Source organism: Homarus americanus, unplaced genomic scaffold (genome assembly GCF_018991925.1).
Source record: "Homarus americanus isolate GMGI-L3 unplaced genomic scaffold, GMGI_Hamer_2.0 scaffold50281, whole genome shotgun sequence".
NCBI classification, from domain to species: domain Eukaryota; kingdom Metazoa; phylum Arthropoda; class Malacostraca; order Decapoda; family Nephropidae; genus Homarus; species Homarus americanus.
In genome coordinates, this window is record NW_024742338.1 from 348523 (window position 1) to 361731 (window position 13209).

General features: G+C 46.9%; 1 protein-coding gene across 3 annotated transcripts in view; it reads left to right on the forward strand.

The window, feature by feature from the left end:
* LOC121876869 overlaps nucleotides 1-13209 on the forward strand; it is a 136090-nt gene that overhangs the window by 81430 nt on the left and 41451 nt on the right. For 2 of the 3 annotated variants that reach the window (XM_042382370.1, XM_042382371.1), the window contains exon 3: nucleotides 3470-4387. In XM_042382370.1, coding sequence (XP_042238304.1) covers nucleotides 3483-4166 — 684 coding nt within the window. In that variant the 5' untranslated portion in view covers nucleotides 3470-3482 and the 3' untranslated portion in view covers nucleotides 4167-4387. Of the gene's footprint in view, nucleotides 1-3469; nucleotides 4445-7427; nucleotides 7579-13209 lie in introns of those variants that run through there. The other variant, XM_042382372.1, reaches the window with a different exon arrangement.

Here is a 13209-nt window from a genome sequence, read left to right on the forward strand (position 1 = left end):
TAATAATTGTCTTGTTCTTGATTCGAAAACAGATAGGGTAAAAAAGAACAAGAACAACAAAACAAGAACACTAAGAAATGATAGAAATGAAAGAAGAAACGAAAGAAGAAATAACAAAAGTAATAACCGATGAATTGAAAGAATAAGTAAAAGAAAAATATGATAGAAGAAATTAAAGAATGAAATGTTAAAAGAGGAACTGAAAAAGACGAACGAAATTATAATATGAAAAAAAAACTCCAGAAGAATGAAAAAAAAATAAAATAAATTACGAAAGACATAAACACGAGAAAAAAACTAATAAAAAATATCAGACAAGAAAACAGACGAAGAATAAAAAATAAACTAAATAAACAAATACGAGAAATAAAAAAAATAAATTAAAGAAATCCCAAAAATACAAAAAATACAAAATATAAAAGTACAAACAAAAAACCCGCCCATAAAATAACATACAGCAAGGAGTCTGAAATCAATCCGCGGAGTAATTCGACAGCAGAAGGTCTTACAGGTTCCACATTCCACCAGGTCAGGATGAGGCCTAAAGAATAAGGTCGGTCTGGGTCATGTCATGATACCAGGATAGGGAGGGATGAGGGAAGTGGGAGGGGAGGAGGGATGAGGGAAGGGAGAAGAGGTGAGAGGGAGGGAGGTGAGGGAGGGAAGGGAAGGAAGGGAATGGAGGTAGAGATGGAAGAGGAGGGAGGAACAAGAGGGTGTAACAAAGAATTGGAAAAAGGAAGGGCGAGAAAATAGAAATGGATAGGGAGGAGAAAGAAGGGAAGGGATGGGAGGGGAAGGGTGAAAAAAACCGAATGGAAGGGGGAAGAGGAAGGAAGGATAAGAAAACAGGGAAGAGGGGGAAGGTGGAGAAAGGCTTTGAGATGTGGGTTTGGAGGACAGTATGAAAAAGAAGTGAGGAGGGAAGAGGGAGAAAGGAAGTAAACAAGGGAGAGAGAGAGAACAAACAAGGAAGAACATAAAATATCAAATATTTTACTGCTACACACACACACACACACACACACACACACACACACACACACACACACACACTACCATCGACATTTGAGAAAACCGCATATTTTTTCCTCCCAGTGCAGACGTGGGTGAGTGTAGTGCCGTCCACAGGAGGTGTTTTAATCACGTAAAAGCCCAGGATGAACAAGACTTCTCAGTCATATTATAAAACTTCCTCGAATATTTTTTTCCCAGGACTAAAGTCACGTGCGTTAGATCTTGTTAAATTCAAGTCTAGTATTTACCTTATAATTTACATATATAAACTCGTGTGCAAAATATATATTATAAAACAAGATAGAATATACAAACAGTTTGTATTGTTACGAAAAGAAATAATAAAAAGATCAGAAATATCATGACACATATGGTCAGGTTCTACGGTAGACAGACCCCGTGGTGTTTAAAACTCTACGGACATTACCACCCACGTTTCACTTACTCTACACCCCCTAGTATAAGTCCTAATGCTCGTCTTGTTGTCTCAGCCCTCAGCCCCCAGCCCTCAGCCCCTCCTGAATATGTTACTGATAGATGGTCTTCCTATAATAGGTTAAAATGTGTTCGTGTGTGTTTGTGTGTCTGTGTGTCTGTGTGTGTCTGTGTGTTTGTGTGTGTGTCTGTGTGTGTCTGTGTGTCTGTGTGTCTGTTCTGTTCCCCCGCTAGACGACCTTGGTGTATGACATACCATACTTCACTATACATGCCATCTACCGTCATCAAACCTCGCCAAGTTTTAAATCTCCGCATCACACAATAGCTTATTCTTTGACCTCTGACCTCTGTGACCTTGACACTGATCAATATAAAGTGCTGCCTCTGTCAACGATCTGTCTTTACATACATACATACATACATACATACATACATACATACATACATACATACATACACACAGACAGCTTTTACCCACTAGATAAACCTACAAGTACCACTAGAGTTTATTTAATATGAAAGAAGATTAAATTATGACAGGTAAATTCTCACCTTGCTCTGTCTATATTTTATCTTTTGTTATTTAATCTAATGTAATGTATTTCCTTATTTTTACTGTGTATGTTTTATTAATCATTCTTGTCTATTGGTATTCTTCTGTTCTTTAATTCGTGATTTTTATTGTCTTCTCTTGTGCCTATTCCTCTCTCTCTCTCTCTCTCTCTCTCTCTCTCTCTCTCTCTCTCATAACAAATATTCTTTCTCCTTTTAAGTTAATTTTATTGTTCGTCGTATTTGTTTTCTCTCTATATATATCAATTATTGTTTCCTTCTCATTCCCTTACCTCTCATCTCTTTCTCCCCTTTTCCCTCCCCTCTCCTCTTTTATCTTTCTCATTTCCCATCTATCTCACTCCCTCTCTTTCACTTCTCTTTTCTTCTTCTTCCCCTAAACCCTTCCTGCCTTTCCTTCCTTCTAACCCCCTTCTCTCTCTCTGCCTCCTTCACTCACCTTCCTCCCTCTTACCTCTCCCCTCCTTTTTCTTCCCTTCCCTCCCTTCCTCCACCTCCTTCCTTCTCCCCCGAGCGTGACTAACAGCGCCATCTAGTTGTCGGGGTCGTGAGGCGTAAGGCTGTTATGGTCACCTTCCTCATCCTTACCAACTCTCTCTCTCTCTCTTCTTCTTCTTCTCTCTCTCCTTAAGTGGCCATCCCAACCAAAGCTCGACACTCGATATATTTCTGGTGAGAGTGTGTGAAACAGAGAGAGAGAGAGAGAGAGAGAGAGAGAGAGAGCAAAAAGATGATAAGCTGCTCTCTCTCGCGTCCTTGGCCGTTCTGATGGTTGTACGCATGCGCAGTAGGAGCTAGATTACGAACCACACCTGAGATCAATAGGTCTGGTCAGGTAAAGGGATAGGTGAGGTTAGTTGATTAGGAAAGATAGGGGTTGGTAAGATTGAAATAGGGTATGGTTGGTTAGGTTAAGTTAGGATAGGATAGGATACGTTAGGATAGGATGGATGGATAGGTTAGGTTAGGTTAGGTTAGGTATGTCTGGCCCAATTACCTCGTGCCAGTTGTACACAAACTCTGACATTCGACAACCCAGTAACAATCAGCTGAGAGACGGACCCGTGAACCGCTACTGTCATGCCAGATTAAACGCGAGTCTGTCAACCTTTCTCTACACTCCCCACCCACCTGAGTCTTGCGTCTGTCTGTCTGTCTGTTTCTCTGTCTGTCTGTAAGCTGGTCAGGATAATTTTATGCCACCGCTACAATGTTTCGTTATCTACACATCCCATCGTGTTATTTCATCTGTGTGTTTACTAGTTGGTTGTGTTCCTCCCTCTGTGTTTGTCTCTCCCTGTGTCTCCTCTCCAGCCACACGTTACTCCTGTATCTAAAGTGACAGACACTGAGGTTAAGGAACTGTTGCATCACCAGTGTCTGAGTCTTCTGTGTGTGTGTGTGTCAGCCACTAGTAACATGTGTGTCTCTTGTGTTTCAGGTAGCGAGTCGTGATGGCGCTGCTCCACCGCTTCGTGAAGTTGAATGACCGGGGCAACACCCACGTGTTCTCCTTCGTGGTGACGAGGAGCGTGACGCGCGACCTGCACCGTGATGTCACCAGTAAGGAACTCACCTACGGGTACCAGCGATGGGCCATCACTTTCTCTCGCTCGGAGAAGGTCCTGGGCGTGTACCTGGTGTGGAGGAACCCCTGCGAGGGCATGAGGGTGTACATAGACTTCACCTTCACCCTCCTTAACCGTGAACACTTCAGCGTGAATGAGGCCTTCACGGGGAAACAGGTCAAGTTCACCTTCGACTCCCCAGCACAAGGCAACCGTCGACTGATCAACATGGAGGATCTTTATTCTCGTAATTTCACAGACGAGAATGGCGAATTCCAGCTGGAACTGACGGTGGCCAACATCAGGACGGTGTTCGAGGCGGAACTCCGCGTCCCTCCGCCGATTAACGGAGGCGTGTCGGGCCGGAAGGACAAGAAATACGAGTCGCCGTACTTTCACTTCGGTCACTACGACTGGCATGTCTCCGTCAGCTCCTCCACCGGGATGGAGGGACGACCCACGGTACAGCTGAGGCGCCTGACGGGCTTTGACCACCAGTGCCGCGTCAGGTACCTGATGGTCATTGGTGAGGGGAAAGACGCGCGGACTCAGGCATCCTGGACCAGCTGAGCGACCGCGAGGGGCGCACGCCAGGGTGGACACCGGCCCGCACACGCCTCCACGACCTGGTTCACAAGGGTGTGTTGAGGCTGTACCTGGAGATGATCCTGGCCAACACGACGAGCGAGGTGCGGCTCCTGCCCTTCCCTCAACACCCCCGTCACCTCCGTCCTCTGCTACGACAGAGACAAGCAGGCTTGGGCCCTCGAGCCTGACCTACACTCTGACATGCTCCGGCTTAAGCTGGTCTTCAACGATGTCCACAATGTTCCCAGGAACCACCTCAGGTGAGTCAGTCGATTAGGAGAGAGAGAGACAGTGTGTGTGTGTGTGTGTGTGTGTGTGTGTGTGTGTGTGTGTGTGTGTGTGTGTGTGTGTGTGTGTGTAGGTCGATAGCCGAAGAACTAAGGTCTCAACCCTGGGAATTTTAATATAGTCCCTGAAGGTGAGGGAGAGGAAGGGGGGGGACCAGTTACCTCTGACAATATTTACCTCCAAGGCTTATTAAACCACAACGACACTTCCTCCCTCCCTCCCCCTCTCTCTCTCACCTTCTCCCTTACTCTCTCTCACTATCTCTAATCTTTTTAAAGCCTCTCTTCTGCCACTCCTCCACAGCTTATTAAACCACAGCCGGCAAATGACTTGGGAGTCGAGCGGTTCTCTTCCTTTTCTATTTACTTCTCTCTCTCCCTCTTCCTTGTTATCATTCTTCTGCCCTTCCTTCTCTAATCATCATTTATCTCATTTTATTCTTCTTACCATCTTCCTTCTTTTTACTTCTCTTCTATCCTCCACTTCCTCATCTTACCCTCTTCCCACTCTTTCTATCTCCCTTTCTCCCACCTACTTATTCCTTTTCTTCTTCTTCCTCCTCCCTCCTTTCTATTCTTCTTCCTTCTTCCCTCTTCCTCCCTTTCCACAATGTCTTCCCCATCTACTCCTTCCTCTTCTTCTTTCTATTCCTTTTCCTCCTCCTCTTCCTTCACCTCTTCCTCTTCCTCCTCTTCACCCTCTTCTTCCTCCTCTTCACCCTCTTCCTCTTCCTCCTCTTTCACCTCTTCCTCTTCCTCCTCTTTCCTATTTCCTTCCTCCTCTTCACTCCTTCTTCTTCCTCCTTTCTTCACCCTCTTCCTCTTCCTCCCTTCACTCCTCTTCCTTCCTCCTCCTTCCTCCTCTTCACTTCTCTTCCCAAGCCACAGTAATTAAGATTTTTGTATGTAAAAGGAAGGAAGGAAGGAAGGAAGGAAGGAAGGGAAGTAAGGGAAGTAAGGAATGAATGAATGAAGAAAGAGAGAAGGAAGGAAGGAAGAAGGAAGGAAGGAAGGAAGGAAGGAAGGGAAGTAAGGGAGGTAAGGAATGAACGAATGAAGAAAGAGAGAAGGAAGGAAGGAAGGAAGGAAGGAAGGAAGGAAGGAAAGTTGAAGGGAACGAGACAGACAGAGAGACACCTTACAGTCTCAGGACACTATGGACGCCATATTAACCTACAGCCATATCTCTAAGTCTTAGTTATTTTCTGATTGGTCGTGTGTGTTTCCGCGGTACTGAATCTTGATTTTAATTGGCTGTTCACACTGCACTGATTCTTAATTCTAATTGGCTGTTATGTACGGCATTGGGTTTACGTGTGTTCTGTGGTGGAGTGTGTGGGTGAGAGGGATGAGAGGGATGAGAGGGAGAGGATGAGAGGGATGATAGATGGTGGGAGGGGTGAGAGGGATGATAGCATGGTGGAGTGTGGGATGAGAGGGATGATAGATGGTGGAGTGTGTGTGAGGGATGATAGCATGGTGGGAGGGTGGGTGAGAGGGATGAGAGGGATGATAGATGGTGGAGTGTGTGAGAGGGATGATAGATGGTGGAGTGTGTGGGTGAGAGGGAATGATAGATGGTGGAGTGGGTGAGAGGGATGATAGAGTGGTGGAGTGGGTGGGTGAGGGATGAGAGGGATGATAGCATGGTGGAGTGTGTGGGTAAGAGGGATGATGGAAATCCACTATCTATCTATCTATCTATCTATCTATCTATCTATCTATCTATCTATCTATCTATCTATCTATCCATCTATCTGTTAACTCTATGCTACACAGGGTAGATATAGTGGCCGAACTCCCTCCTTAATACTTAATTGCTGTTTATATACTCATGCGTATCGATCTATCTACCTATGTGCGTATGTGTATGACTGTATGTGCGTATGTGTGTGAATGTATGTATAGTATGTAGGTATGTATGTATGGATGTATGTATAGTGTGTATGTATGTATTCATGTGTGCCAAAATGAATTTAATATGATGATACATTCCTCTGTTTTAATTAATTTACCTTGATACCTGGCGCCTGTGTTTACTCTCTCTCTCTCTCTCTCTCTCTCTCTCTCTCTCTCTCTCTCTCTCTCTCCCTTTAATTATCCCTTGTTCTCAGTTATTCTTATTTTCTTAGTTTAATTTTGTTCCGTATTTCCCTTTTCTATACACCTACACATACCACACACTATATACATCACTACATCACTACACACCATACACCACTATACACACTACCACACATCACTACATCCCACCACTATACACCACATCACACACTACACATCACTACCACTACACATCACTACACACCACCATACACCACTATACACACCACCACATCCCCACACACACCACACATCACTACACCACACATCACCACACATCCCCACACCACTACACATCACTACATCACCACACATCACTACACATCCACACCACTATACATCACTACACAGCACAGCACATCACTACACAACAAAAGAGACAGTCCAACATCTCAACTCCATATTATCTGTGTAAAGGGAGAGGTGTAGGAGAGCTAACCCTAACTCTCCCTGCTGTATAATTCCTCTCTCTCTCTCTCTCTCTCTCTCTCTCTCTCTCTCTCTCTCTCTCTTAGGTCTGCACCTATACCTCTCCCTCTCCTTTATAGGTTCCCTTCCTCCCTCATATACCATCTTTCTCTCTCTCCTCTCATATACCTCACTCTCCCCTCACCTGTTGCGTAGGACCTAACACCATCTAACACCACCTAACACCACCTAACACCACCTAACACCACTTAACACCATCTAACACCTGTCTTTCACCCTCAGATACGTGTGTTGGAATGCGTATCTGCTGCGTAGGGATATCTAACACTATAACACCCTCTAACACCACCGAACACCATCCACCTAACACCACCTAACACAATCAACACCCTAACACCACATAACACCTGTCTTTCACCCTCAGATACGTGTGTTGGAATGCGTATCTGTTGCGTAGAGCCTCACGCGGCTACGTGGAGTCAGTGTGTCTTACCAACGGCCCCTTCAGTAACTACTACGCCCAGGAGAGCACCGACGATGGCCTGATGATGGAGAGTGAAGTGCCCGTCAAGGAGGTAAGTGAGAGGGGGAGTAGAGGGACGTGAGAGGGTAAGAGGGACGTGGTAGGGGGAGGATAATTACAATATCTGGAAGAGCTTCGGTGTAGCAACAGGTGTATTGGCTCTATTGTAGAGTGAAGGTGCCGGGTCAAGGAGGTGAGAGGGGTGAGAGGGTGAGGAGGAGAGAAGGGTGAGAAGTGAGTGGGGTGAAGAGGAGAAGAGGTGAGAGGTGAAGGGTGAGAGAGTGGTGGTGTGAGAAGGGTGAGAGGTGAGTGGGGTGAGAAGTGAGAGGGGTGAGAGGAGAAGGGTGAGAGGTGAGGGGGGTGAGAGGGGTGAGAGGGGTGAAGTGAGTGGGGTGAAATGAGGGGGGTGAGGAGGGAGAGAGGTGAGAGGTGAGAAGGGTGAGAGATGAGGTGGTGTGAGGGGGGTGAGAGGTGAGACAGCGGTGCCATTATACTTGTCAAAAATTTCATCGTGTGAGAAAAGAGGTGGGATGATTACTGACGTCCTTCTGTGAGAGAGTAGAAAGGGAGAGTAGAGGGAGAGGAGGGAGGTGAGTAGAAAGGGAGAGTAGGGGAGAGGAGGGAGGGTGAGTAGAGGGAGAGTAGGGGAGAGGAGGGAGGTGAGTAGAGGGAGGAGTAGGGGAGAGGAGGGAGGGTGAGTAGAGGGAGAGTAGGGAGAGGAGGGAGGGTGAGTAGAAAGGGAGAGTGGGGGAGAGGAGGGAGGGTGAGTAGAGGGAGAGTAGGGGAGAGGAGGAAGGATAGGAGAAAAGTGAAGTGGAATGGGAGGAGGAGGAGGTAAAGGGAGGGAGTAGGTTGAGGGAGAGGTGGGTGGAATGGGAGAGGAGGAAGGGAGGAGTAAAGGGAGAGTGAGTTGAGGGAGAGGAGTGAGTGGAATGGGAGAGGAGGAAGGGAGAGTAAAGGAGAGTGAGTTGAGGGAGAGGGTGGAGTGGGAGAGAGGAGAGGAGAGTAAAGGGAGAGTGAGTTGAGGAGAGGAGTGGGAGTGGGAGGGATGAAAATAAAGGAAAGGGAGGAAAGTAGGGAAGAGGAGGAAGTGAGATTGGGAGAAAGAGAGAGATAAAGTAGAGGAAAGGAGGAAAGATGAGGAGAAAAGAGTGAAGGAAGAGGAAGAATAGAGAATGAAAGAGTTGGGAGAGAGAGAAATAATAATAAAAACAACACCACCACCACCACTCACCTAACCTAACCTAACCTAACCTAACCTAACCTAACCTAACCTAACCTAACCTCAAATATCTATCCATTGTTCTCGTTGTGTTAAGAAATAATTTAACACCGTCAAGGGAGGAATAATTAATGGACAGTTGAATTAAGAAGAGGATTTAAATATTTACAGACATCTTGGAATGGCAAGAAGATAAATGCTGATTAATTTTCAGGATTAAATGAAGGGTCGTCCGTGAGGTCCTGTACACACACACACACACACACACACACACACACACACACACACACACACACACACACACACACACACACACACACACTACACACAGGAAACATAGACAGTGCAAGTCAGATGTTGGGATAATTTATGCAAATATAATTTCTTAAGCTGAAGAGCACTCATAGGAAAACCCTTTCTCTAACCTCTCTCTCTCTCTCTCTCTCTCTCTCTCTCTCTCTCTCTCTCTCTCTCTCTCTGTTTTTCTTTGTCTGTCTACTTGTTTGTTTGTTTATCCTCATCTAACAAGAAACTTCTTCAGCGGAAGGATGGATTTTAAGAAATAAATAGTGGATTAACGAGAGAGAGAGAGAGAGGAGAGAGAGTTAATGATGGAAATGTGAATAAGTCATCTAAAATCTCATATGACTACCCACACACACACACACACACACACACACACACACACACACACACACACACACACACATTATCTTAATCAGTGTTTCTCCACACCTTCCTCCTCCATCTCCATTTTCTTCCTATCTACTCCCTCTTCCTTTTCTACTACCTCCTCCTCTCTCTCTTCTCTACTACCTCCTCCTCCTCTCTCCCTCTTCCTTTTCCTTCTTTCTACTCCCTCTTCCTCCCCCCTTCCCTCTTCTACTCCTCCGCCCTTCCCTCTTCTTCCTCCCCCTTCCCTTCTTCTCTACTCCTCCTCCTCTTCCTGCATCTCTTATTCTTCCTTCCCTTTTTCTACTTCACCAATTTTAAGTGGGGAAGTCATCAAATCGATATCACGTGGCATTTCCACCTCCTCTTCCTCCTCATCCTCCTCTTCCTCCCTCCTCCTCCTCTTCCCCCTCCTCCTCCCTCCCCACCATCACTCTTTCTCCTGCTCTTTCATCCTTTTCTATCTTCCTCTCTTCTTCTTCTACTTCTAAATACCCCTTCTCCCCTTTCCTCTTCCATTTCCTTCTTCCTTTTCCTTACACCACCCTCTCCTTCTCCTCTTCCCCTTCCATCATTCTAACCCTCTCCTTCTCCTCTTCCCCCTTCCATCATTCTATCCACCTCCTATCCCCCTATCCTCCTTCCTTTCCCAGTCTACCCCCTCCTCCTCCTTCCCCTCCATCATCCTCTTCTCATCCCCTCTCCACCCCTTCATCACCATAATGTATAACTCACACACACACTAAACTTTGCACGACGAAGTTCAACCTGACACCTGACTCTCTCTCTGCCCCTCCCACACACACACGCCCCCCACGCCCCCGCCCCCACCCACGCCTTCACCTCTCCAAGCCCCTTCCTCATCTCTCTATGCCTCACCCTCTCCCGACCCTCCCCGGCTAGCTTCCTTCCTACCGACCTACACGCGCCCCTCCTTAGACAAACCTCTCCTACACACGGGGGGAGAGGGAGAGGGACAGGGGAGGGAAGGAAGGAGGGGAAGGAGGGGGGAGGAGGAAGGGAGGGGGAGGGGATGATCTGTCTACCAGCATCATTATCGTAGGTCAAGTTCAAGTAGAATATGCTCGTCAGGTGTGTGTGTTGATGTGGTTTTGAATGCTGGAAGTCACATCTGGTAGCAACCATGTATGTATGTATGTGTGTGTGTGTGTGTGTGTGTGTGTGTGTGTGTGTGTGTGAAGTTATGTAAGCACTAGGTCCCCCACACACCTGCTACACCAACCGTACAATATATCACACTCTTTCAATACACCAATACTACTGAATTTCACAAGTGTATAGAGTCCATAAATCTTCCCTTCCTGGTCAACTCTCTCTATCTCTGTCTCTGTCTATCTGTCTCTCCGTCTCTGTCTGTCTGTCTGTCTCTTTCTCTCTCTCCCTTCAAGTCTCTTCCCTCACTCTGATGACTTTAGAACAAATCCAAATCACTTACTTTATTGACGACAAAAACAGCAATTAAAAAAAAAATTCCCCGTCCCCCAAAAACATGAGAAATAGATTTACTTGTTTAATTTAATTCACAGGAAACAAACATGAAATCTCAAGAGCATCGTATATTAGCCCATCCTCCTCCCTCCCCTCCCCTCCTTCTACCCCCCTCCCTCCCCCCACACACTACCAAAGAGGTGAGCGGTGTCTAACGTGACTCCCTCAAAGCTACGACACAAACTTTGGATTCTCAAAGTTTCTTACGTTAAAATTATCACCGCTAACTTTTGATGTAGGAAGGTATGTATGTCACTTTTTCTGGCCGGCACAAAGGTAACTGTCGTCATATGGAAGGTGGAGGAGAGATACTGAGACAAAAGAAACCCAGGCGGGGAAGAAAGAGGAGGAAGGAATGATAAACAGATGGGCAAGGACAGAGTGAGAGAGAGACTCGTCTTCAACAAGAATTTTCAAACATGGGAACAATAGTCTTTTTTACAACAGTGCTTGTAGGCGTCTTTGTTAAAGATAGCTCACTCTCTCTTTCAAACACTGATTCAATCTCTCAAAAACTATCTCACACTCTCTCTCTCTCTCTCGGGCTACATTCACCCTCTCTCTCTAAAACTCACTCACTCTCCTACTCTCTTTCTCAGAAGCTAGCTGGTTCACTCTCTCTCGGTCAAAGGTTAGCTCACTCTCATATTAAATTCTATTAGGTGTCATTAAAAATAAGAAGGAAAGCAGATTTTTTTAATGTACTGAAATTTTTACAAGGAGGCAATGAAGAATTTTTATTGAGAGAGAGAGAGAGAGAGGGGGGGGGAGGATATTTTCATTGCCTCTATCTCTCTCCCTCTCATCCTCCCTCCTTCCCTCTTATAAAACTCTCCCCTTCCCTACCCCCCTTCTCTCTTCCCTCCTTCGCCACCCTCATTCCCCCACCACCCCTCTCTTTTTCCCTCCTTCCCTCCCTTATCTCCCCTATCTACTTATCCATCCCTCCTTCCCTGTTCCTCACACCGTATTCTTCCCTCCTCCTCCCTCCCTTCACCCCCCCTCACCATCCTCCACTCCCTCTCTCCTTCCCTTCCTTCCCTCCCTCCCTCCCTCCCTTCACCCCCTCACCATCCTCCTCCTCTCTCCTTCTTCCTTCCCTTCCCTCTCCCTCCCCTCCCTCCTCCCTCCCTTCACCCCCCCCCATCCTCCACTCCTCTCTCCTTCTTCCTTCCTTCCCTCCCCTCCCTCCCTCCCTTCACCCCCCTCCCCACCTCCCTCCCTCCTCTCTCCTTCTTCCTTCCTTCCCTCCCTCCCTCCTCCCCCACCCCCCCCCTCACCATCCTCCCTCACTCTCTCCTTCTTCCTTCCTTCCCTCCCTCCCTCCTCCCTTCACCCCCCCTCACCATCCTCCACTCACTCTCTCCTTCTTCCTTCCTTCCCTCCCTCCTTCCCTCCTTCCACCCCCCTCATCATCCTCCTCACTTTCTCCTTCTTCTTTCCTTCCCTCCCTCTTCCTCCTTCACCCCCCTCACCATCCTCCCTCCTCTCTCCTTCTTCCTTCCCCTCTCCCTCCTCCCTCCTTCCCTCCCTTCACCCCCCTCACCATCCTCCCTCCTCTCTCCTTCTTCCTTCCTTCCTCCCCTCCTCCCTCCCTTCACCCCCCCTCCACCATCCTCCACTCCTCTCTCCTTCTTCCTTCCTTCCCTCTCTCCCTCCTCCCTCCTTCCCTCCCTCACCCCTCCCACCATCCTCCACTCACTCTCTCCTTCTTCCTTCCTTCCCTCCCTCCCTCCCTCCCTTCACCCCCCTCACCATCCCTCCACTCCTCTCTCCTTCTTCCTTCCTTCCCTCCCTCCCTCCCTCCCTTCACCCCCCCTCACCATCTCCCTCCACTCTCTCTCCTTCTTCCTTCCTTCCCTCCCTCCTCCCTCCCTTCACCCCCTCACCATCCTCCACTCACTCTCTCCTTCTTCCTTCCTTCCCTCCCTCCCTCTCTCCCTTCACCCCCCTCATCATCCTCCACTCCCTCTCCTTCTTCTTTCCTTCCTTCCCTCCCTCCTTCCTACCCCATCTCTTACATAACACCAACTTAATCCTCAAATTATAGTAAATTATCACCTAATTATTCAGGATTATATAACACAAGTGTGAACAGCGTTGTGGCTTACTGTAGATAAAACCATGAATAAATTATTACCTAAGTCAATTTGTTTTAATATGTATGTATGTATGTATGTATGTATGTATGTATGTATGTATGTATGTATGTATGTATGTATGTATGTATCATCAATTGTCGTTTTTCCTACTGTTTTTTTATTAATTATTATTTTGTTT